Source organism: Athene noctua, chromosome 11 (genome assembly GCF_965140245.1).
Source record: "Athene noctua chromosome 11, bAthNoc1.hap1.1, whole genome shotgun sequence".
In the NCBI taxonomy this organism is placed as follows: domain Eukaryota; kingdom Metazoa; phylum Chordata; class Aves; order Strigiformes; family Strigidae; genus Athene; species Athene noctua.
Window position 1 is genome coordinate 22,494,740 of NC_134047.1, and position 26,855 is coordinate 22,521,594.

At 35.7% G+C, this 26,855-nt stretch overlaps 1 protein-coding gene across 2 annotated transcripts in view; it reads right to left on the reverse strand.

Moving 5' to 3' along the window:
- LOC141964462 (connector enhancer of kinase suppressor of ras 2-like) overlaps window positions 1–26,855 on the reverse strand; it is a 205,228-nt gene that overhangs the window by 21,746 nt on the left and 156,627 nt on the right. For both annotated transcript variants that reach the window (XM_074914871.1, XM_074914870.1), the window contains 5 exons: window positions 16,858–16,892; window positions 9,237–9,285; window positions 5,526–5,574; window positions 4,010–4,185; window positions 2,466–2,539 (listed from right to left, as the gene is read on the reverse strand). In XM_074914871.1, the coding sequence (XP_074770972.1) occupies window positions 2,466–2,539; window positions 4,010–4,185; window positions 5,526–5,574; window positions 9,237–9,285; window positions 16,858–16,892 (383 nt within the window). The remainder of the gene's footprint in view (window positions 1–2,465; window positions 2,540–4,009; window positions 4,186–5,525; window positions 5,575–9,236; window positions 9,286–16,857; window positions 16,893–26,855) is intronic.

Consider the following 26,855-nt stretch of genomic DNA (forward strand, 5'->3'; position numbering starts at 1 on the left):
TTCATATTCTTTTGTTCAGTAAGGTTTGAACATTTCTCATTGATGGCTCTGAAAATAACAGACATTTGAGGTGAAGTCCAAGCTGAGTCCCCAGATGTTCTTAGTTTGGCTTTTGAGAGAGCTGAAAGAAAACTGTGATTTTAGCTGGACTTCTTTATGCACTAAAATACTGAGCATACCTTTCAGGCAATTATTTAAAACCAAATTATCCTACCAAAGGAAAGGAAAAAAAAAAAAATAAAAAAAAAGGGAAAGAACTCTGGTTTTTTCCCCTGTCCTTAGTTACTGTCAAGGTAACGGCTTTACTAGCTTTTGAATTAATGTTAAAGTGTACCAAATAATATAGAAGTAAGTAGACAACCAAGTTTATATTTTCAGATTTCAAGCTTGCAATGAATTTTAGGTGACATTCCAGCACCTGCTAAAACTCCACTATTAAATGAAAAGGTATCCTAAAGTGGAAAGAAGTGAGAATTGATCCTGTAAAATCTTTCTTTCACTAGCTCTCTGAAAAAGAGGCAAGGAAATATTTCCCTCTAATCTAGCAGAGAGAATAATGAAGTGTGAGTTAGAACTTTTCCGGAACATGCTGGGTCAAAATGGGTCACCATCACTTCAATTTTATTTGTGGAAGGAATGCAGAAGGATCAAACCACAGGAAGTTGTCCCTAGGCTCATCAGAACGAGCAGACAGGAGTTTTCAGGCTATGGCACTCATGCCTAGTCCCGTCCTTGGTAAGACAATGCAGAGGAGGGCAGGTGAGGGTTTGGAAGCCCGCTTACCAAGGCTGTGGGTTAGAGCCAGCTCTAACACAAGCAGGGCCCTCCCTTCACATATACTGGATGTACTGGAATGTGAGTGAGTGCAACACTGGATTTACTGGCTCTGCAGTTTTCAGAGCAGTGGGTAAAGCAGTGGCAAATGTAAGGAACAGTTTTTATGATGGGGGAAATATATAAATAATAGTTCAGGAAGGAAGAAATCAAAGGGAAATTCAGCTCAGCGAACAAAGGGAATACTATTAATGTCTTCATTAGACTTTTACCTCTGGATCTACCTCTTTCTGAAAGGATTCAAAGCCTGAAGGTACTCAGTTTTCAGTAGCGTGCAAAGTTGCAGTTAATCGGACTTTTTCCTGTGTACATACCCTACAGAAATTGTTCTCTAAGAAATGTTCTGAGGAAATGTGTTCTAATGCTTCAAGCAAAGCTCTGGAAGCTATTCCTAGCTGTGCGCGATGACCTTCTGTTTGATCTTGGTTAATTCACTGAAATCTGTTAAGTGTTTTATATTCTAACAAAAGGGGATTCTTTTTCCTGTAGTTTTGTTCAATATCATTATTAATATCTACTCATTCCTCGGAGGAATTTGTAGTGCACAGTTCATTTTTAATTTCTACAGTGATATCCTCAGCTGAGAGGAGTAACACAAGTATAAATGCACCGTCTTCTCCTTCTCAGACAGACAGTAATATCTCCAGACAAGAACAACTGAAGAGGTTTGATTTTCTCATGAGTAGTCTGTATTGTAATTCATATTTTCAGTAGCTTTATTGTGTACATGTTCATGAGTTGTAAGGCTTTTATTCCCCAGATCAAAACCAGTCACCAGAAAAGCACAACAAAAACTCAGGATGCTTATTTATAACTAGGAAAGCTTTAGTAAGAGAGTATCTTTAATGCTATGCTATGTAGCTCCGCATGGCAGCAAGTTTTAAAAATCCAGATGCAGCACACAGAAGACACACACAAATAATACCAGCAAAGTGCTAGTCTCAAAGCATTAGTATTGTTCTGTTAAACCTGCTCTTTGGCAGCTATGAATTCCAACCCCAACACTGCTTGCAAACAATTTCCAATGAGTGTCTGTTATTAAATATGCCTTAAGGGTTGAAAAGCTTAGCATATGCTTTTTACTGGGAGCATAATGCAGTGGTAGCGAGATGCACATAAGCAATAACGCAATGTTCATTTTGCATATGGAACCTAAATATTTTAGCAGTTGAGAATAACACAATATCGGGTAAATAAACTTCCTCCACAAAGGAGAAAATGGAGATTATATTCACCATCCCTTGCTATGATACTTTTAATGGTATTTCTTATGGTAATTGTTTCTTGCACACGATTCTTATCAAGATAAACATACTGAACCTAAGAAAGTTTGCTCTCTTGGCTAATGTATTCATTATTTTTTACTTTATTTACTTAACTGAAGTTGTAACTGGTCTATCTGGAAAGCTGACCAAGACTTACTTCTTTGCAAGAGAGTTTATGGAATTTACATTAAATTGTAGCTTTTCTAGAGACACTAAAGCTCAGGTGGGCCTATTATGTATTCATTACAGATTTCCAGGTTTTCTGTGTAACTTCCTTCTCTGAGCTTTGAAAATTGTCAGTACTATGTATATTAGACTTCCAAGAGCAATCGCTTAATTTATAAACATAATTGACACATTACTTACTGTTTTCTTCTGCATTCAGTTGCTCTATCTATTCTGAACTCAGGTAGACTAATGAATCCTTCTGCTTTTTCATCCTGTGAAAAGAGAAGGCGAAGTGATAGTAAAGCAGAACTTAAAGAAGAGAGAAGTGAGCAGTAGCCACTCGGGTCTTATGCTAAGGACAACCATCCTATTAATTGAAATACTGAACTTATTTTCCCCATGATGTTTTTACTTGAAAAAATGTATTTACTTCATCATACAATGTCAGTAACTTCTATGAAGTAACTGAACTGACAGTTTCTTAAAGGAGCTGCAGTCAGCCTAATTCCCCTTTGCTGAAGATTACATAAAACTTTTCAGCACCAACTCCAGCACCTAAAATGGCATTCAAAGACATCAACAACTACAGAGAATTCTGTTTCTTCATCACATAGTCTACATTTTAAAACTGTTTTGTGGATGCCTCCTTTAAAAGTCATGATCGTGCAGACCATCTGCCCTCCTAATAATAATTAAGAAAGTTCCTACAGCGAGCTCACCGGTGATTAAATGGAAAAGTAATAACTAGAAAGCATCTCTTGTTGCTTCTTGCTCTTTTGAAGTAATTTACCAGGAAAAGCAAGGAGACATATTAACACCAGTCAGATTTTTGAAAAGTATTAGCAAGTGTACTATGAATTATGGTTGGGCTGTAAACAACAGACTGAAAATCAGTGGGAGACTTAATGACTACCACCTTGCATGTAACAATGTCAAACAAACAAGATGTACAACACAAAACCTGCATCATCCACAGTCTGAAACAATACTGCTTTGGGCTGACAAGAAAATACTAAAACTGAGGATACTTATGTAAGTAAAATTGTCCTCTTGAAGCAAATGGAAAATATGAACTAAAATACCGAGTAATCAAAGCAGGCTGTACGCAGACAGTTTAGATCAGGCACTGAGGCTCAATGCATACAAATGGAAGAATAGCAGTCTAACGATTTTTGGCTTCTCCCCTCCATTATTTTTCCTACATATATGCAGATTACACAAGCGTAGGCCCAGTGGTTTTCAATAACATTTTGCCAAGAACAGCGTTTTACACATGAAAAACTGCAAACTCCAGACTAATTCAGCAAAAAGCAAGAGGAACATCTATATAAGAATAACTTCAAGATAAAGAGGTCTACAAATTCAGATTTTCACATCTGCTTCACATAATGCTTAACTAACACGAAAGGTTACTCTTGATACATCTCCCCACACAACTGAAACTAAGGAGAGCTGCGTGTGAACGCTGTGTTAGTCCAAATAAGCATCTGTGGAAAAGTATTAACTACTAATGTATTCATTTCTTTAAGAGTGCCATGAACATCTGCTATTTTATTAAGCTTGTACATGGACTTTGGAGACCTTCAAAAATAATTTAAATATTTCCAGCTAGAGTGAAACAGACCTGGCAGTTAAAGGGCAGTTCACTGACATATGCTACCATGTAAAAATAGACTTTAATCAAGAGAATTATAAAGGTTAAGGTTTAATTTTGACTTTCTCCAAACATAGAGTATACTTACATTCTGGTTTGTGTACCAGTACAAGGATGAATCCTTCAGAATAAACCAGTACTTTTTCCATTTCTGTGTGAAATAACCTTTGGCATCCTTTTTCTTCCATAGCCAGCCTTCACAATCTCCATGCCCCAAGTCTTTGCAGGAAATCCGTCTTCTGCTCCCACTCGTTACAGAGCTCCCTGAGAACGCGACAACAGCGTGAGACATCTCACCGAATGAAACCGTGAAAGAACTATTCTTCTCGATATAAACGCACCACGAATTTTTAATGATGATTCCATTCAGAATCCTTCAAGCCAAATCCTCTCCAGTTTCAGGGAGAGGAGATTGAATGGACAATTTCCAGATTCGACAATGCTCTGCAATTTTGGTTTCAGCATGAATACAAAATAAAAGGGGCCTGTTTTATGTAATGGTCTATTTAATCTCTAGAGGGTTCATTCTTGTTAAGGCTGCGTGTTTATCTGATTAAGATGAGCATCATCATTCCAAAGTCAAACTGTATTCATTTAGCCTCAATCTGAAACTCAGAGCATGACGTAATCTGTATACTGATGTAAACGTTACTTCTTCCGGACATCTTCCGTTACTACTTTTAGAAATAGAACGCCTGTCAAATTCTGGGAATTTTTAAACTCAGTTTTTATAGTCATTATTTATAGTCAAAAAAAAAAAAAATCATCTACTTCCATAAAAATGACATGTTACATTTCTATCTCGAATTTACCTGAACAACAATATTTTAACTTTACTGCATCCTATTTAAAAGCACACCACCAGGAAAAGTTGAGGATTTTTTGTTGTTATTTCAATACATCCTAACTGAAAGCCTTAAAATTTTAGTGTGCCTTGTAAATATCAATAAGAACGTTTTTTTCTGTAGGAAATTTCCTTAAAAATATTAGACACTTTTCTGTGAAAAATCAGGTTTATATTCCTAAAAGAATTATATTTGTCCTACAGCTGTGAAACAGTGAAGGCATTTAGATAACATGAAGACACCAGCCATTGTTCTGTAACATTCCGCAACCCAGTTCTTAACATTTTGCTCTTTTTAGAGTAAGATACTGTGCTGTGTCCTGGTCAGGTTTAGAAGTATTAAAAACATATAGTACAATAAAAGGAAAATTTTCATAGAAAGGAGACTAACCCACCAAACAGAATAAAAAGAACTCACTGACTATATACTTTCATATGAATTTATTATGCTGTAACTAGTTTTCATATGTTCATTGTTTCTCAAATAAGCCCTGAATGGATAGAGAGCAGAAGGAAAGGGCAAAATGTACAGATACTACATTTCTTCTACTTCAGTCAGAGGAAATTTTACCACCAAGTCTAGCAATATTATATCTTGTAACATGTTTACTTCATATTTTAATTTGGTATTTTATTTTGGTTTACCATCAAATTTAGAAATACTTGAATTAAGTTGAACTTTTTCATTTGACCCAGATCACTTATTATCAGAGAAGAAGTCTCATATTCTAGTTTCAAAATGTTAACTCAAATGAGTTACCTTTTGTCCATTTTCTGCTTTTTACCCTGAGGGAAGCGTAATGGAATGACTGTAAAGAAAAAAAAAAAAAAAAATCATGAAAAAACAGTGCAGGCAATAGTAGTAACGCAAAACAGCTGGCATTCATTACCATCCCCATGGTTATCTTAGGGTAAGTTATCATAGGATCTCATTTTTCTCTTTCTACTGTTATAGAAATCATAAAGAAAACAACACAGTGCTAAATCTACAAAATAAAATCCCATTTTTTTTCAGTTATTAATTACAATTGCAATAAAATCATTAAGGATTATTTGCATGAATGGTTATGCAGTAGTTTGAAAACTAAGCACATAAACTCATATGAATGACCTAAAAAATTAATGATACTTGAGTTTGTTGTAAGTATACATAAGATAGTTATACAAATATTCATTCAAAAAGAAATATCCACCACAAATATTATACAGTTAATGTGTAAAGCCATGTGTTTAATGACACGTTGAAGTCACATTCTTTAATTGTTTCCAACCACAGGAAACAATTAAGTTTGTTAGGTTGGTAGCTTGGCAGAACAACTCTGAGGAGAAAACTATAAAATCTTTCTTTTCTGGCTGAATTATAAAATCATTACAGATTCTTACAAAAACCTTAAAGCATCTCATCATTCAAACCTTTGAAAAACAGGGATACTACTCAAAAGATGGTAAGGATTTACCTCAAGCATGGAAGTGTTAAGGGAAAAATTACAGGTCAATATGACGAAGTAGCTGCCTGATTGGTAACTGGTGCGGCTATTACCAGTAGAAAAACCAGCAGATAGTCACAGGGTGATAAACCAGCAGATCCAGGCAAAGGGTAGCATAGTACGAGTCATCTTTTTAATTTGCCTGATTTTTCCTTTGTGACAGATAATACCGTATTGGGCCTAGAAAAAGGGCACCCGAGTCACTGACAGGGATCTCGCCACGCTGCCTTAACTAGTGGTAGGACTGCAGATAATTCCCTTCTCCTGGAGATCACCTGGCTGCTCACCCTACCTTGGCAGCTCCTCAGCACGGGGTCAGAAAGCAAACACATGCTACCAAAGTCCTTATTAACAACTGTGGTACAACATATTAAATAAGTGTTTAAATGTCACAATATTAACAATTTAAAATAACTGAGGATTATAATTAAAATAAAAATCATTTAAATTCCTATTTAGGGTAATGAAGGATTACAGTTTAAGCACTATAGAAAAGCAACAGCTGAGAACAGGTCTATAGGAGAGACGAAGTTTTCTTTTAAATAGAAGTGGAGGAGGGGGGAGTTGTTTTGCACATGCACAGACCTATTTGTAACCCTTCTGCAATTTAGCCAGTTTACAGCATTGAACAGCATGAATGGTTTCTAGTGACTTGCAGAAATCAGCAATTCTTGACTCCTGAGAGAGCTGACTCAGAGAACACCAGCTTTCTGTGTTCTCTTTATCTCAGACCGTTCTCCCAGTCAGTCACAGTATATGAATGCTTCACAAAAATATTGTCATTCTGACAGGTGACAAGCTCCGTAAGTGTATATGTGTTGTATCACCATAAGACAGTACATATTCCCCACTTAACTTGATAGCTGCACATTTATCTCTTTGTTTTGAGCACTAGAAAAGACAAAGATAAATGCTTGCTTCTGTGCTATAGGGAATGTAGTAAAAAACAGTCAGAAAATGAAAACCCAAAAGTAAGTCTGTGAGAAAGTATTAAAGCTGCCCAGCAACACTGGGTTTTTATTGATGTATTGCAAGCCACAGCAGCAGTACTGGTCAGTCATACTGTGCCAGCCAGAGTTGTGGCGACTGTGGATGAAACAATCTGTTCAATGTTCCTCTTTCTGCATAAAAATGCATTAGGACAGAGCAGGAATCTGTTTCTGAAAAAGGGATTACCAAATTTGTCCACAATTTAGGCTAAAAAATTATATATAGTGATGGAATAAAACCCTATAATTAAATTAAATTTAATCAGATATGAAAACTGTAAAGATCTTCAAGAAAAATGGAACAGGAGGATACACACATTGGGATACTCACCAGAAACGCATGCATCATTCAACACAAAAGTTCAAAAGTTTTAAAAATAATGAAAATACAACAAATCAAGGAGAGTTGAAAATATTCACTCTTCTGAAAACGTAAGTTTATTAGTCTTACTGTGTTTCATTTATGCACACATACAATGTACTCAAAGCAAGAAAACTAGAGAAAGTGAAAGGTTTGCAATACTTTGGGAACCAGTACTTAATCAGCACCGCTAACTTACAGATTTGAAGCTTCTTATTCTCAGAAATAAAGGTACTACTGTATAATTAACTTTGTGGTAAACACTGTAAGAAAATAGTCAGAACTTGCAACTTCAAGATGACGCAGAGTTGCTATGGGAAACAGAGAGATTATGGGAGAACATACTGTGGTTGTCAGCATTTAAATTCTCATCTCGAAACCACACCACCAAGTAGAATGTCACACAAAATGCACACCCTTCCATCCCAACCCTAAAAGAAGCACACCATGGAGAGAAAAAAAAAAAAAAAAAAAAAAGTGATGGAATTGAATCTGTGCTACTTGAAGCTAAATTAATGAGACCTCAACATAATCACAGTGTAGTAGTAGGAGTGCTGTCACAAATCACCGAATGACAAGTTATGCTATGCTGAAAGAAATGCCCTGCAGACTAGAGATTCAGCTGCGTGTTGGGAGGAAGGAAACCGAGCCTATTAATGCAAAACTGGTTGCATGTACCTCTGCTATTTTGAACCTTAGGAGTTTCTAAGGAAAGCCATTAACAAGGTCCAAACACAGCCAGCAGTGCATTCAGTAGGAAAATCTTAGGGCACATGGTGCCGATTTCCTCAAATTATGTGGATTAGATTATTTGTAGCACCAGGATCCTGGGGAACAGCCGCAGGTCCAAGTGTTTTCCAGGGGAAGCAGCAGCATGGCAGGACTGGCAGAGATGGGCAAGTATATCAATAAACAAAATTGCGGGTTTTCACAAACAGTAGAAAATTTAGTCATAGATCTTGCACTATTGTCACTGCTCTTCAGCCTCATTTTGTAAATATTTGGGAGGCAGAATGACATCTGGCAACTTTCAGAAGTTATTTAGCGCCTCCTTAGTGAAAAACATGCTAAGTCAAAATGAAGAAATAGGCATTCTATAAAGGCAGGTTCTGTTGTTTGTCCTTTACATGACATATTTGCAAAATACTAATAAAATAGTCTAGATATTTTCCATTGAAGACCTTCAAAAGTGGTACCAAAAAAAAAACCTCTGTAAATCTTAATCCCATATCTCCCTTAGTATTCGTATTATTTAAATATTTTATGAATTTTTAAAATTTTGTTTACCTTCCCTCCAGATGTCCATTCTGACCTAGACATTTTCTATGATTCTCCTCCCCAAACTAGTACATACTTCAGAACATATACTGAGGTTCCTACTAAACTTTAAAAGTACTGCCTACACACTGACCTGCTGTGGTTGCAGTAGCCAATTTTCAGAATATGGAAATTATTCCTAGCTTTTTATTTTCAGGTGTTTCATAATATAGACAGATTTCAAGGTTTGTGATATCTTAATATCATATTTTCATTATCATCATATTTTAATTATCATATTTTCTAAAAATATGGCAATCAATTGAACTGTTGGGGAGTTTTTTATTTGTTTTTAAAGTACATTTATAAAGCATTACCTTCCTCATGGATGTGCTTCCTTGATGGTCAATGGCAGAACTTGCATATCTAGGACAGAGAGGAAGAAGCATGTCACCATAACCAGACACACACAAAAAAATCATCTGAATAAGTAGTGCATACACACACACACACTCTACACACTTCCAAATGTATGCTTACAGATGCAATTCCAGACTGCAGTGAAAAGGTGGAATTTAATTTTAATTAAAATTGAAATCATAAAAGTTAATCGGCAGGACTTTGAAGTTATGAGCTGTCTGTAGATTATAAGGATTGCAAGAAACAACTGAAAACCAAAAAAGTTCAGTTTACAACATTTGGTAAAGGAGTGGACAAACACCCAAACCACTGCAAGGCAGATTTTGTTGTTAATGCTCCATTTCTGCCTGCCCATGAGAATGCCATAAACGCACTTCAATCGTGCTGGGCATTTCCCCCTTCGGTTTCTGGTCTGTTTTTTAATCCTGGCTGTGACCCATCTGGAAAGTGTCAATTTCAATGCTTCTGTTCTTTCTCTCAGTCAATACACAATATGAGTAATACATCTGTGTTTTTCTCTAAAAAGTCCTGAGTCAAGTTTTATTTGCTTCCATGCAAACACGATAATGTGTCTCTTCACAGTAATCACAGACTCTTACCTGCAAAAATATTGTAAAGTTATAGAAGCAATCTGCAACCAAGCTTCTGAAAGCTCTTCAGAAGTTGGCATCTTATGAAGGGTCAGGAATAGGTGTTCTAACGTACAATAATTTTTTTATTTGGCAACAGTTTTAAACAGTCTGCAAGAGTTGTTTTTTGTTGTTTGATTTTTGCTTTTGTTTTTTTTTAAGTATTTTATGTCTATAAAATACTCCTCCCCAAAACTAATTATTCCTCAAATATTCAGATCTACAGATCACAGGAGAAGAAATACTGATCTTCTCTTTAGACAAGTAAATTGTCTGTGTGAAAGTGACAGAACCAATTAATTTAGACATAGGGGAACCACAATATGTTGTCAGTTCTGGTTGAAATACTCTGGATCATATTTGGTTGAGTTATTCCTTCACCTTTCTTTTCAGGAAAACAGTTGTCACAGAAGTGAAAAGGAAAAGAAGCCGGCGAGGGTGGGGGTGGGTGGGGAAGGAATGCACAGTGATACGCTGTAGTAGCCTGAACTGCTATTTCTGAAATCAGTTAAAACAGTTGATCTTCTACTAAACACTTGTTTTCTTGTTCATTTATAATATTGTCTTTTAAACAAACTGCAGAATCTAGACAAAGGAAGACCAATGACTTATGAGTAACATACCAATTTAAAAATAAATAATAACAAGTATTTCAGGGTATTTGCAGAAACATTCATTGCATAATATGACATAAAAAAGGCAAAATACTAAGCAAATAACTGCAAAACTTTAAATGAAATGAAATTTTGTAATAAAGCTTATTCTAAAATACTTATTCTATCATACAATTTTCCTCAAATGGATTTCTGAGGTATTCCAACCTGACAGAAACGTAAAGGATTTTAGCAATGTCTGAGTTTTGATATGGTCTGCCTAGCTGTGTGTCATATGCTGGAATTCCTATGGATAAAGAGGTTGCCTCCTTCCTTATCCATTCTTCAGAACTTTGCCTAAATGATAATTTTTAAGCAAACTGAAACAAATATAAAAAAGGGAAGAACAATTAGAGAAATACAGGAACTAAGAAGCAAGCACAGACCAAGGTTAAATAGAATCCATCTCTGGTCTCAGTACTAGCTGCATATTGACTCAGTATTCAATCAGTATGATGATGCAGAACATAGAGCTAAAGTAGAAATGTTAACCGGAATGAGCTAAAAAAAGATGGAAATTACTTTGACCTAGGTGGAAGCAGAACAGTGAGAATTTAAAGGACTCGAGTAGGTGTGCTAACTTCCAACTCACATCTTAAAGGACATGCAAATGAAGTGCAATTCCAGTGATAAGATTTGTAATCAGGATTTCAAATGAGGAACAGTGTTGTATGATTAGAAAATAGTGCTAATGAATCTCTAGAAAATTAATTAGAATGGAAAAACTTAGAAGTATGGGGGATAGCAGAAGCACTATATTCCGGTGTAGTGTATTTGATAAAAGCTGTAAGAATCAGAATGTAAAGACATACCTGGTACAAGATTTCTAAGGAATGCTGAGAACTGTCACCTACCAAATACTGAGTATGTGAAATCAACAGCGTAGCTGCGTATATCTCGGCACTTCTGCTATCAGAGCAACGATATCCATTTAAGAGCATCACCAGAATTCTGAGTATCCTGCACTTTCTGTTCACACAAAAATTCCTTTTTATAGTGAACAGAAGTGACTTGCTATTTCTTCATGAAACAAGTATCACTAAGCAAGTGCAACTGTGAATACCACCTCCATATTGACACCCATTCCTCCTTTCCTTTTGAGGAACGTGGTTTCATCTTCCACCACAGAAAGATGACAACATCACATCTTTAATTATCCCACAAGCTCTAGTAAGGAATAGCGTTTTAGCTTGTAAAATTTATAGAATAATCTACTGAAATCTAGGACTGATTTAAAGCAGCTGCATACAAATTAAGCATCCCTTGATCACAGAAGCAATGCTCAGAAAGAAGGTCAAATAAAATGGCTCTTATACATTATCAGTGCTCTTAATTATAACATCCCAATTCTCTGTTTTGTTCAGAGTCATTAAATCCATCACTAAATGAAAGTTATAACTGTATCAGAACAAACTGATGTATCTTATTAGATTGCTATGATTTTAGCTTCTCCACAGGTGACAGGGCACAGATAATAAATCCGACTGAATGAATACAGTCCAGAAACAAAATAATGACTTTGAGTGTTGCTTACCTTTCACCTCATCTTTGGTATCTGTAAGAGTTACAATCTATATTGACTTTTTTTAAGGTCCTAGTCTGGCAGTAATGGATAGGATTGTAAACTAGAAGTAATATAAAATTATTCTAGTTATAACAAACTGCTAATATATATTTAACATTGATTAAACAACAATTTTAGACACTAATCATTTCTTTGATTTGTATTTATCTATTTGACCAAACAGAGCAATCCAAACTCATCTTTTTGCCTATTCCAATTTGCAGTAATTCTTTAATCTGTAAGAGTTTTCAGTAGGTAAAAAAAGACAATTTGCCAGAATTTACTTCTGGAACAGAAATAACTGGGCCTAATTACTGGGTAGTGCATTTTATGTTCTGTCACGGTACAACATGCTCCGAGAATTCTGACTGGGCACCCATGTGCAATGTCCAAGTTGATGCACAGTCCATAACAGACTGTTTTGAGAGCTTTTCTTGCTAGTCCTCTGTAGGCTGGCTCCTGTTTCATAAGGTTACATAAATGTAGGAGTTCAAGTACACAGCACAGATGATCAAGAGATAATTTCAAAGCTGTTGGTTAAACATTATGGCCGACAGCAAAGCCTGCATTTGAAACTACACTGTTACTCCCTGCTGCCACCTGGATACTTGGCAGCGTAGGGCGATTTGAAACACAGAGAGCTTGAGTAACAACTCTATTGATCCACAGCAGCTATGAACAACTAGAAAATGGCACCCAGCATCCTGCTCGTTTTCACTTGACAAATAGCAATACGTGGGAGATGTACATTTCCAGATGCGAGGGGCACGCAAAGCTCTCCTCAAAATTCACATCTCACATTCTGAATTACTTCAAGCGCAACCTGGTTGTAGCTCAGGGTCAAGGCAACCATAATTAACTCGGGGAAAAAAAAATAAAATTCAGCATCTATTGTGCAGAAAAGTATTTTAGGTGCAGTGTGAAATTTCCTTATGGCTGGTTCACAAGAACGCGTATGTAGAAATTTTCATTGATCCACCTGGTCACAGGAATGCATTTTTAACCACCTTGCCTGGATTCATGATTTGTATTTAGGTTATTAGAACCTCCATAGCTTATGTAATGTATTCCTGTCACAAGAAGTAAACTCTCGCTGCAAATTAATTATTGAGTATTTTGTAGTGAGATTTGAAATCCCTTCTCAGTTCCATGCTGGCTCAGCTACTGGCTCAGAACTGTGCTACAGGCATTACCTGATACTTCAACTCACAGCCAGCTAGCTTGGATGCATCTGTTCTCTTCTGCAGTCACTGCAACACAGGTGTATCTGCACATGCAAATTTGTCAGAATAATGTCAAGACTAAAAGTTATTTTCAAAATATTAATCTCTTCTTACCTCCCCAGCATTAAACACAACTAAAAAGAATAACTTCCAAAGCCTGCCACTGTGGACAAGATTCAAACAATTTTTAAGCATTAATATTTAAGACAAAATGTGTTAGAAAAAAGAACCTGAGCAGCATTTTCAGATGGAAACTAAGTGCAAATATTGATAAAAACTGTTTATGCAGCTAGCAGTTATGCAATGCACGAATGATCCAATTCTTTTCAGCCTTCGCTTTCCCTTGCAGGCCTGTGTGGTTAGACAGGCGGAGTTAAGATCTTCAAACCCCAGGTCTCTGTAATGATGTCACGGTTACATTGCACACACATGTCTAGTATCCACAGATGTCAAAGTTTCCTATTATTAGGAAAAAAATTCTTATAAAGTAAAATGAAGATCAAAGAACACAGTGAACTCTACTAAGCATATAATCAGATGTTTGTTTGCAAAAAAGCTGCAGCAGCAAGTACATGTTAGATGCCCATTACCCCCTTCTCATCTGTGAAACAGCAGCAACGAGGGTAAACTGCTTCCAGTAAAAACCCGAACAAATTGGCTGCTTCTTTAGGAAGCACTTAAATTTAGCTTGCTTTTCTAAAACCTCAACCCTCACACATTTAGTGATTCCACCTCCAATTGCGGTGTAATTTCCTAAATGATGACACCTGTTCAGAAGTGAAGAATCATAACTTGCCTGTGGCTGCCCTACTTTTCTAGCCACAAGACTGCTTAAAAGTAGAGCTCAGATTGTCTGCATTGGTCACACAGGGAAGAGTTTAACATATAGGGACTCTACCTTCTAACGAGGGGTGTGGGTGCTCTGCATGGCTGGTCAAAGTCCAGCCCTGCGCGTAGAGCTGGGCCAAATAAATGATGTAGAAGTGCCAAACGAGTTTGGAAGAAACTGGAGTTGTAATGCAGAGATACGTAGCTTGTATTCTGCTCAAGGCTAAAAAAGAGCTGCTAGACTTGCTTTACACTCTACTCGTTTGATGAGTTAAAAAAGCTAGATATTCATAGTAACATTCTGTAGTCTCGTATTTCTCCCATAGCTGCTAGTGTTTGCGGTATACATTCCCTGCAGCCTGCAGTACATTCCACTGTGTGCAAGAAATGTCTTTCTTCTGGTTTTAGACCTTTTTTTCTTTTTTTTTTTTTTTTTTTAAATGAAGAATGCAATCATATTCTGGAAACTCAATAGGCAACTGTACAGTTAATGAAGATAATGCTATTTCATCCAAATATGTGAATCTATCCACACTTCCCCAAACCTAACTATATGGGATAAATACTGGAAATGTTTTTATTTTGGTTTAAGCTGTTTAAACCCTTTAAAAGAAGGTTTTTAAGAGCAAGAAGATATAATTCTGGCTGATTTAAAATATTTTCAAAATATCAATAAGATATAATATGGTCATGTTTTGGACCTGAAATTTAAAATGTGTGGGAGAAGGATTAGGAAAGAGAGATTCACTCTATAAAAGAATAGAAAAGAATAGCCTTTTGCTATGAAAGTTTGCCAAAATTTCATCAAGTCATATGTCCCTGGAAAATATCTCTTGGCAGATGTCCAGTAGGGACTCGTGTCCCGTCCACCAAGGATGTTCCATCTGGATTGTAATGTCCCTGCCAAACTGAGCATGTGCAATCCACCCTGAATAATTAGGCACACTTCGCTCTATGAAGAACAAAATTCCATTACAACTCTTCCTTGTAGCTGCAAGAAACTATGAGTGTGGAGAAGGAAGACAAGTAAGGGGTGAGAAGTATGACTTTTTGTAGGGAGGGGTCTGCAATTTCTCTCTGTTGCACAAAGTCAGGTAAGAAGGACCTGAGGGAGGGAGCAGCCGTATGGAATGAAGAGGGTGAGAAAAGCGTGACGGAAAGGAAGGAGGAACAAATGTGAGGGAAGGACAGGACAATAGCACCTGGCGTGAAAGAGTTGGGAGACTAAGTGGAAACAATAAATACATAAGATTTAAAGAAAACAGTAAGTTCTGAAAACTCCAATATAAGAGGGTAAGGGCAAAAAGGTGAAATCCAGTTGTTCTTAAAAAGAGACTGAGAATGACAGACTTTCCCCTGCCATGTAACCCCTGCCTTATACAAGATGGATAATGCTTTGCCTCTGAATTGGAACAAAATACTAAGCAGGACTACACTTATTGTAAAAATAAGAATCAACATTTAGCTGAGGTAATGGATGATGAGGTAATGGACTACTACCATGGTGGCAGTGGAGAGACAAGACTGTCTTTTAGAAGATGAAGTAGAGTTTTACCCTAGAAAAAGTCTTTAGAACTCCATCATTGCCTCACTTTCATCTCTATGACAGTGCCACTCAATGTAGCTGAATGCCATTTTAAACATGCACAGCACCCTACAGCTGGGGAAACATCACTAAATTCTTACCATTGTAACTGCCTTTGAAATGAACTATGATGTTTAATACATATGTAAAGAGGTAAAGATGTTAACAATCCTGAAAAATCAGGCACGAGGTGACTTGCGTTTAGTGATCAACAACTGATATTGTTGTACCTCAGACTTCTAGCTGTACTGAAGTGGTATTTATACCATTGAATAAAATCATCATTGACTGTAAATACTTTAGATTGGTGAAAGTACTCTAAATGTAATTTATTTTCTATTCAGTGCATGGTTTAGCTTATTAAATAGATTTAGGCCATATACAGGATGAAAAAAATATAAAAAAGAATAATTATCCATATGAACAGATTCCAATTAATCTTAATTGTGATGTACTATGATACCCAAATATCTGTTATTTCAAACATTCTTTTAATACGATTTATTGGATGCAACTAAAATATGAACATACTTATCAGATAAACTGCAAAGGAAAGAAAGATAAAACCACTGGTTTATTCATTAGAATTTTTGATTACATTCAAACGTAAGGGACAAACTGAAGTCCCCATTCTTAGAATTTATGAAGTATAAGCCACAAATATAAACAGTAATTTTTTTACAGACTGAATTAACATGTAGATGTTCACTGAAAAATTCTGCCTATTATTTTGAAAAAACATGCAAACATGCATTATGCTTTTCATTCTCAGAGTGATTCTGAAATAGTAAATTTCAAAAGTAAAAAAAAAAAAAAAAAAAAGGATGGGGAAAAACATCCACTACTTTGTAGTGTATTTTTTCTCCCTAGAATCATCAATAAACTTACAACTGAGGTATTTTTTCAACCTTTGTAATCTAGAGTTCTATTCGATATTAGCAAACGGAAGACATTTACTAAATGATATTAACGCTCATGTCACTAAACACTGAAAATTTTTACCTCAAATAATGCAACTAAATTTCTAAAAGCAAACAAGCAACTATAATTCCCAGATAATGTATATATTTAAATACAGAATAACAGAAGTAATTACCTTTCAGTATCTCCACTGACTGTGTCCCCTGCTCTCTGTAGAAGGAAAACAAATAGTATTAAACACGACTAAAGACTATACTTCCTTGGTGCACTCAACACAGCAGTATCTGCACAGAAAGAAGTCACAGAAGTAAACCACAGTAGCCTTTCTGTAACTATGAAAAAGGAAATGGAAAATTTATTTCAATTTCTAACTAAATGTTATTTCACAATGAAGATCATGTTTAAAGCAACTTGCATCTGCACTTATAAAACAGTTTCAGCTGCTGTATAATTGTGATCAAAGCTCTTTAAAATAAGGGAGCTAAAATTTGTTAGACTGTCAATGTTTGCAAAACTGTTAATATTCGAAAGAGAGTTTAAGCGTGAAGGACAAATATTACAATATATAATACAGAATTTCAGAAGAACAAAGGGTCCTCAAAACATTCTTTAATACCATTCTTACACAGCTTTACACAACTGGAATTACTACACTGGTTATTCCTCTGAGGTTTGGAAATGAACGTGTCTTTTAGTAGTAAGTGATTCAAGATTAAAAATAAAATCTTAAAACTGGTTTTGTTACTTTAAACCAAGCTTTATGATAGAGAAGTTTTCCCACAGCTAAAAAACAGTTCCTCAACTTGAAAGTACAAAAATGTCCGTTTAAAAATTAACTCGTATTCCTTTATAAATGCAGAAATCTGCACTTGAAAAATCTTTGACTATATGCTCTCTGACTAACCGAAAAGCAAATGGATTATTTCTTCTAAGTATAATGTTTGTCTTTTTGTCTTTTCATATCACCACTTCAGGCATACAGAAAGATATTTAGTCACAGATACTTCAGAGAAGAGTTGCAGAACTGAAGTGCCTGCTGCTCATGTAAACGACAGGAAGTTTGCTGGGTCTGTTTAACCACATGGGCTGTAACACAGGTACAGGGGAACTATTTTTAAGAAAACTGTAAAATGTTCAGGGGATGAGCACGCATTCTGCCACCTTCCTCCTTCACATATCCCCCCAGTGCATCCATATACAGAATCATTTATTATCTTTTACCATGCCATTCCTACTACAGGTAATAAATGATTTGCCACTTGATATTTTGCCAATAGATGATGCTGGTAATAGATGATTTGTCACTCGAAGCAGGCAAAAAACCCTTATGTGATCAAGTTGCTCTGGTAATAATTAATAAACTTGGAGGGGATTGATGATACCACAGTAATATTGAAACATTTGAGGAGTCTTGTATGCCACTTACTTGCATCTAGTAAGGTTATACTAGTTACCTAATCTAAGATCAGAAAGACTTTTTCCCCTAAGCGGGACCACATAGATCTACATGACTACTTTTCCTTCTTTTCTCTTAAGCATTCCTGTTATCCAAAGCATCCCTTATATTCAAAGGACAACCAGCCTGCTGCAGGAGCAGGGTGAACATATAATAGTATTATTAATGGCAAAGATTTATTTCCAGACTATCAAGCATAGAAAGTAGTGACAGCCTATATAATGCCAAAAGTGGATCACTCAATCAGGACGTGAAGTTTCATAATGATCACTGTAATGATCACAGGGCTGAAAAATTAAAGAATGCGAAGGACCTTCCTGATTTTGCAGCTGGTACATTCTGTGACATGTTCATGTTTTCAACAAAATGTTGCCACAGTTAACCCACGCTCAAGCCAAAGAGAATGTCATGGCAAAACTGTCTACAATACAACATAAATGAAACACACTTAAAAGTTTTCACTTATACTTTCACTTTATACTTTTATATACTATATACTTATAAGACTTTCACTTATGTCTTTCCTGTCTCTTACCTTCCATAGTGATTAGGATGCTACAAACTGTACATGTAACTTTTCATCTCTTGTTGCTACATTAAATACTAGCCTTTTACTTCTCTGGTAATGGATTCAGTTAAAATATTCCACCAAATGTGAGTATCAAAGGTGGTTACCATTCAAATAAGAGAACTTAGCTGATGAAAAGAAATAAAATGGTGCCCTTACACTTAAAAGCAGGGAGTTCTTTTACATACCTTGTTACAACCAGGCAAAGGTAGGAGCTCCCCACTGAGTAACTGAGTACACAAACCAATAATAGGCTTTCTTGAGTGCTATGAACAACTTAATTCTCCTTAGAGTACACTGAAATCTAGCCTAAAGAACTTACAAAAATGAAAATACACCATTTAGAAATATTCATATTTCCTTGAAACAGACTAAGAGATAACAGCATACATCTAAAGCAAAATATTTGTTTGAAGAGCTTCAGTAAAATGCTGCATAACGTATGTCAGATTTCTGCTGCTGCTAATGCACTGTTAGATAGGAGTGAACCAACCTGATCATCCCTGAAAATACTGTGGACCCCTTAGTAAAATATTGTGTGGCCAACCGAGGAAAAGAACTTTGACAGCAGCACTACCCATGCTACTGTTATAAAAATAGAACTTATTCATACTAAAAGGCTCAGAGATTTTTTTTTTTCCTCATATTCCTCTGCCTTCTAGTGTTACTAATTTTAGCAACTAAAAGTGGGAATAATATTTTAGTCAGTTTGTTTCCCATTCTATTTCTTAGTCAGTAGAGGCCTTTATTTTCCAAAACTGTTCCCAAAGTAAAAGAAAGGCATTTCCAAATCAGGGTTTATTCACTTTCTCTCCCAAATTGGATTTATCCCACACTCCCTTCCCTGACAAAGCTAAAATAATCCTCCTTGTTCACACTGTGCTGGCCATTTTATTTTCATCACCTGTAGAACAAATTTTCACTGCCACAGAACTAGCCCAGTTACTTATTTCCTTCAAAAAAAACGCACAAAGAACTCCATCACGGGTGATCACCTTGGATCACGGTGCCAAGATGCCTTTTGATCAGATGTATTCCATTAGTACAGCTGGAAACAGTTGTTAGGATGTTGTGAACTTGCATATATTAAATTGAAGAAGACATACTAGCGTGAAATGTCCTTCTGTCAATAAAACGTGCTTTTCTAGGGGTCTGCCTTTCAACACCACTAATTTTCAAAGATACTGAATAATCTAACTAAAGCACAGTCTGTAGTAGGGGAATTTTAAGATGGTTCTATAATAGTGGGGAAAAGAAAATAAATATGAGTTAGCTATTTAATTACTCAGATTATGCAAATTATAACTGATTATTAGTTCACTGAAATATCTCTATAGAAGGGAGAAAACAGTTGATATGAGCAACTGAAAGGTAGAAAACATATTTATGCCATTTAAGTTTTTATCAAATTTACCAGAAAAAAAAAAAATCTCAGCTCCCGGACAACTCATTAATAACATACATGTTATCACCAGTATTAAGTAAGGACGCTAGGGATTACTACAGACATAACACATATGTATGACCTTTTATCTGACTGAACTTTTATCCCCAAAGAATCTATCGTTGGAGTAGAATCTAGTTTCTAGCTTGAAATGCCAACCTTATAAAAGGATTTCTGGTAGCATATATGGAAAAAACTACACGCTGGCGTTTCTATAAATGTGTACATATAGCTATAATTAATTTCCTTGTGTAATTGTAATTGCATGCACAGATGAAATACTGACAATGACATATATGTGGGGTACTCCTATCTGCAATTTCAGCAACCTTATATATAATTTTTTTCGAGCATTTGCTTCTTAACAGTTCCTTATATTTAGAAAACAAATTGCCTTATCTTAATTCCCAAACTAAAAACTTTACTACTTCTTACTAAAAGGCCAGTTTCAGAAGTCGTAGACATGTGGGAGGCTCAGGAGGCACAAGTCTTGTCATTCTGTCACAGACTATAAAGCACAAATTCTGTGAAATTCAGGTCACTGGCGCCTATCAGCCTTCTTCAGTCAGCTTCACATTTACGTAGCTCGAGGGATTTCAGTGGATCTCCTATGACTTGCACAATAAGGCCTATACGGTCTAACAAGCAGATCTGATGATCCCCTTCCAAAGCAAATCCTGGAGAAACTCCTACTTACCCCAAATTTCTACAAATAACTGATGACAAAAAAATTATCTCCTCGAATGAGCATTTCATAATAAAAAGAAATATTTTCTCCTAAGTAAAGAAATTACATAAATCACAGAAAACAAAAGAACTCTGAACTGTAGAGATAGTGTGGAAACATTCAGAAGCCATTGTTTACTTGTTGTTTACTGCTGAAAGAGACTAGAATAGTTGGCAATAACACTAGAATAATTTGATAATGAGTGTTACTAATCTCAGTGGTCAAATGCAATCTATTAATTCCATCTAGATATGTCATTTATTCAGATGCAAAAAAGATTCTTTTACCTTTATTATAAATACTTCTCTTCCATTCTCTTATACTCAGATATTGAATTCCCTACAAAAACAACTTCTGCTTCCTTAACTCACATGTTCATTATCTTAAGCATTTCTTTACATTATGTTTGTTCAAAGGTGAAATTGTAGCCTTGTTGCCAGGGGCTTTACTTATCTCTCTAGCTCAGTGAGCTAATGCTTAACCCATTGAATACACTTGCAAAATTATTATGCTCAGCTAAAAACGAAAGCAGCCTTTGAGGTTTTCCTTCCACTCACTCTTGAGAGGAGAGATAATAGAGGCAGGAAATAACCTCACACAATCTACCCATGTACAGTTCAGAAATACTCTTTGTTTTTATGCTGAAAAAAACAAGATGACAGGTGAGAAAATTAAATAAACGCAGAAGAAAAATATCCACTCAGAATTTTTAATTGTGTGAACATTATGTTGACACACAGAGGGAAACAACAGAGAAAGCAGCAAAGTTTTAACAGAAAGGAAGTTCCATTTTTGGAAAAATGTTACATCCAAAAAAGAAACTATTCCAGATAATGCATGAAGTTAAAAAAAATGTATTCTAAAAGAATATCTAAAGGAAGAATGCCTTGTGGCTAACAAAATTTATCCTATCTAGTAAAGAAAATTAGTCCAAAAGGACAAATCACAACCATGGATAAACTGTATTTTATGTTGACCAAAGCCTGCTTTTGTCCTTCTCAATCCACTCTTTTAAGGGAAATTAAAGAAATTTAAGGGAGGTTTAATCTGAACATCAAAGGCATAAAAACTAAACAAAAATATTCATACACACCCCACCAAAAAAAACCCAACAAAAAAAGTTATTTTCTTCAAAAAGTAGGAATAAATACTGTATTCCAAAAAATAGGTAGGGGTATTTGGTCAGAGAAAACCAACATATTAACTTGTAAATATCTTTGTGCTCTCTGAAATTCTTTACACTTTTCTGGAACAGACACTGGGTATAATTTTGTTGCAATAAACTAACTAGAACTACTGAGTTTTATGGATGAGCAATTATGGAATATGTTGTATATTAGCAATCTTAATTTTGTACAAGATGTATAGCAGCTAAAGTGCTGGTGGACAAAGAGCAACTGATGTCATCTACCTGGACTTGTGCAAAGCATTTGACACTTCCCTGCACGAGGTCCTTGTCACTAAATAGTAGAGACATGGGTTGGATGGATGGAGCACTGGGTGGGTAAGGAACCTGCTGGGTGGTCGCATTCAGAGCTGCGACCAACGGCTCCATGTCCCAGTGGAGAGCAGCGACCAGTGCCCAGGGGTCGGGGTTGGGACTGGCGCTGTTTAACAGCTTTGTTGGTGACACAGACAGTGGGATTGAGTGCACCCTCAGCAAGTTCCCTGACAACACCGAGCTGTGTGGTGCGGTCGACACGCTGGAGGGAAGGGATGGGCCATCCAGAGGGACCTGGACAGGCTGCAGAGGTGGGCCTGGGCAAACCTCAATATTGGTTTGCACCATGCAGATACGTGAGCTTAATTTGGTCTAGCTGACAGAATCTATACACGGTTTTCACTCTGCAATATACACAGAGTACAAAGGGTACCAAAAGTTCAGATTCAATGGTAATTTCCCCTCCTTAGTGCAGTGGAACTCACAGGCAAAACTTTTCAGCATATGACAGAACTTATTTAATGGAATAAGTTGCTCAGGACTAAAACCTGACACAAATCTCACGTCCGTTTGCTTCTCCTTACTGCAAATAGGTGTTTTTTATAGAAATCAAGGACAAGCATAGTTCTAAACTAACATTGTTTTTGGCCTTTTTTTCCGTATTCAGGTTGATTATGAAGTTGTTGATTTCTGAATGAATGTGGAAATCTAAAGACCATTGACATTATTAACAAAAAAAGAACATTTCTTAACATTTTATTTCCCTTTATTTTCCCTTGTACTGTAAAATGCCATTTTACTTTTGAACTGTGTATAGATTAAAGAAGAGTGTACTTTAGAGAATCATGTCTGAACAGAACTGTAAAGAAATAAATTATTGGACATTGCTGCTGAAGGATCCATCTTACAGTACTAGCTAGATACTTTCCAGCTCAAGCTGTCATGTGCACAGTTATGATATAGTGCAAATAAAAAATAATCTTATCTTACAATCAATGCAACTGGACAGAATCAGTGTGAAGCTATGGAAACTAGAAAGACTTATATTAGCTTCTCCGAGCAGCCAGATTCCACATAATCATCCTCACAGTGATTTCTCAGCATACCTGCAAGGTATGGAAAGAAGGTTTTCCATATTACAAATCCTTAAATAAAAAGCAAAAATAGAATTCATTCAGCAATTCAGAAAGGAAATAAAACTCTGAAGAAAGTAATTCTCACCCTTGTCAGTTAGCACAGTTTTGTTTCTTCCTGCAAAACCAGGAAGGAAGAAATAAAATATGAGCACTTTTCCTACAAAATTGGCAGTAAAAGATTCCTTCTTCAGTCATATGGAGCTGAATACATATGATTCTCCCTGACTATCTTAATTATTGTACTTATCATAGTAGCACTCAGACTGCCTATCATCCAAAAAAAGTGTCTGGAACATCTGGCACATCCCAGCATGTATGCATTATAGAAAAACAGATCTGCATTGTTTTTGCACACATTTTAGTTCTCAGCATGTACCATTAAACTTTATGTCATTCGTCAAGCTGCCTTCTGCAGCTCCAAGAACAGTTAAATCACATTTACATCATTCTGTGCTAAAAGGCATGCATTACCGACTTCCTGGGATCAGCAGGAAGAAAATGAAAAGCAAGTTTAAGCAAGTTCTGTGAAACAATGACTAACCCTAAACTGCTATAAGGCTTCAAATTATCTTTAAAAAGTGACTACTGCCATAAAATTCTCAATGGCTACCCTAAAGCAGCCATTTTTTCTGGTTTACTATGGAGAGAATATTGAAACGGCAGAATCCATCTTAAAATTTGTTAAAATTTAAGTCTCTTCTACGCACTGAATTCCAATTCACAAAAAATTTAGAAGATTCAATAGTTTACAATCCAGTTTCTTAATATAAAATATTACAACCTGAAATATCCCATTAATTTGAGGATAACACGCCCAGAACATTTATTGCCAAGTAAAACCAGATGAGAGCTCATTATCTTATTTAAGAATTTAATGTCGTAACAAGCAAAGTAGATTTCAGAGCTTCAGAAACCAGTGCAAATCTGAGGCAGTAAAACCACCAAGTTGAACACCATGTGGATTTTCAGACTGGGTCTGGAATAAGAACTCCCAATATTCCCTTTAGACAGAAGCGGGTTCCCATAGTGTGCAATGTAACAGGGCAGCAGAGAAGGTACAGTTCGTTAGAGTTTTTTAAAATCCTGAACATTAATTTAGAGATGGAGAGTGTTCTCCATTCAAGATTCTGTTTTGTTTTATGGGGAAAACCACAAAATGAAAAATTTCTCATGTATATCTGATCTATTGTCCAGGAGTTCTACTTGACAAGTTAATTTTCTTCAGAATGAGCTCTGGTAATACAAAATAAATACATATTCAGATTTTATCTTTATTCTTGTAAGCTCAGAGTCTATTCCAACAGTGTAGTTCAGCAATGCTATAAGGGATATACTTTTGTGATATTTACATATGTCTCACTCTGTAGGCTTTATCTGGTAAACAGTGTCACTTCACAAGTGAAGCGTTAGTAAACATAATAAGTCATGTTCTAAGAAATACTCTATTGATTGATAATCAGTTATAACAGCCTTGTTAATTGTAATTCATTCTTCCTCAAATTCTGTGACATGCATCACAGAGCTGCATATCAATTAAATTAGTTACAAATATATCCTGAAAGGGGCAGTGTTTCTTGACAGTAATATTTTACTGCAACATAGCTTTATGCATCATTTTATATCCTGGGCATACTGCCAATATTGCATTACCTAAATATCCATTTTATATAGTAACTCTGCATCCTCACAGCAACTTATGAAATCAGTCTAATTGTTTAATTTTAGGTTCCAAATCAACATTCCTTCCAAAACATTAATCTAGTGGTGAGTCTATGCAATTACCAATTTTGTAAAACTTCTTATGTCTGTAATTTAAACTAATGTTAAGTGCTTTTTTTTGAAAGTGTGTATTTATGTAAGGGCTTAGAAAATAAAGCAACGGCAAAGTGACACTGTGTATCCCGATTTCTCCTTCCATCTTGTTTGCTTACAAGACACTATCACCTTCCTTTTACTAAGGATGATTAAGATACTATTTAACATTATCATTTCTATTTCCTAAAGCATGTCTCCGGGTTGAATTTTTGATCTATATTCAAAAGTTGTTCTGGGCATGTGTTAAGAGTAGAGGGATTCATGGAAATTTTATTATAACAGTTTTGCAGTTTTGACTTCCGTAAAAAAACCCCAAACAAATCAAAATAACTAAACCAATTTTGTCATCTGATAGTACTGCCTCTGCACAGCTGAAAAAACCCAAAACACCGTCTAGAAGAGCAAGGAAGAGATAAGCTGATCTCAGACAAATTTTATATATATATACATATATATTTTATTTTTTTTTATACAAAAGTAGCAAAAACAGTTTTATGGTTCTTTTGTTAGATAAAGTTTAGGAGTATTTTCTTTCAATTAACCTTAGTCTTGTTGTAGAATGAATTATCAATGGAATAAAATCTCATTATCCAAATAGGTAAATATATAAAAGTGCTTATGAAAATCGTGGTAACACCTTTAGATATTAAGGAAATGAGATAATCTACTTAAAACCCACAAATTTCTATTTAGGAATGCAACTATCTGTCATTTTTCTTTTCTTTTTGATATCAAAAAGCCATTATATGTTCTTTGATATTTAACATCTTCATTCTGGGTAGCTATCTTTTAGGATAGATATGCCAAACAATTTTTTGCTTCGCTTTTCAGAATTCTTTCAGTATTCAAAGTGGAAAGATGTTGTAAATACGAATGATTCTGTACTGGCAAGAACCCACAAAACCTGTGTCAGCAACTCCCATATATTTGTAGACTCAGTTCCTCTTGTATATTTATAAGACAGTTGACTAAGTGCATGAGATATTCCAATTCCTATGACTATCTCCCGAAGGACTGCAAAGGTCTGTGTCTAATCTTGTTCAGAAAATTTATGGTGAAAAAAGAATTTATACCACTCTGTCAGTCCATGAATAATCATTTTACATGTGCCCTCCTCTGTAATTACTGCATATTATAATAGAGTTTGTGAAACAGGTACTGCACTGACTTTTTGTGTAGACCAGCCACTACAAGTTATGTTATTTCCTCCCATGATACTACCTTTTTTCCAGTTTCCTGCATTTCCTTCAGACCCTTTACAGTTGACACATTATATCATTAGGTTCTTCTTTCATAGTCATTGTATTATCATACAATATCATATTACTAATTTATCATATCCATTTCAAAGAGTTGCATTTCTTTTAATACACAATGAAAGCCACCGAATGAACTGCTCCCAGTTACCGTGACTTACAAACAGAAAACAGTTGACAAAAATAATTTAAAACTGCGTATTGTAATATCGCAGACATTTAAGATAACATAACAATTCTGTAATGTGCAACTGGTTGTTTTTCTGTATAGAGCGATTTGCAAACTGCTATACAGAACACAAAGCTCATATGACGGTATTGAAATCATGA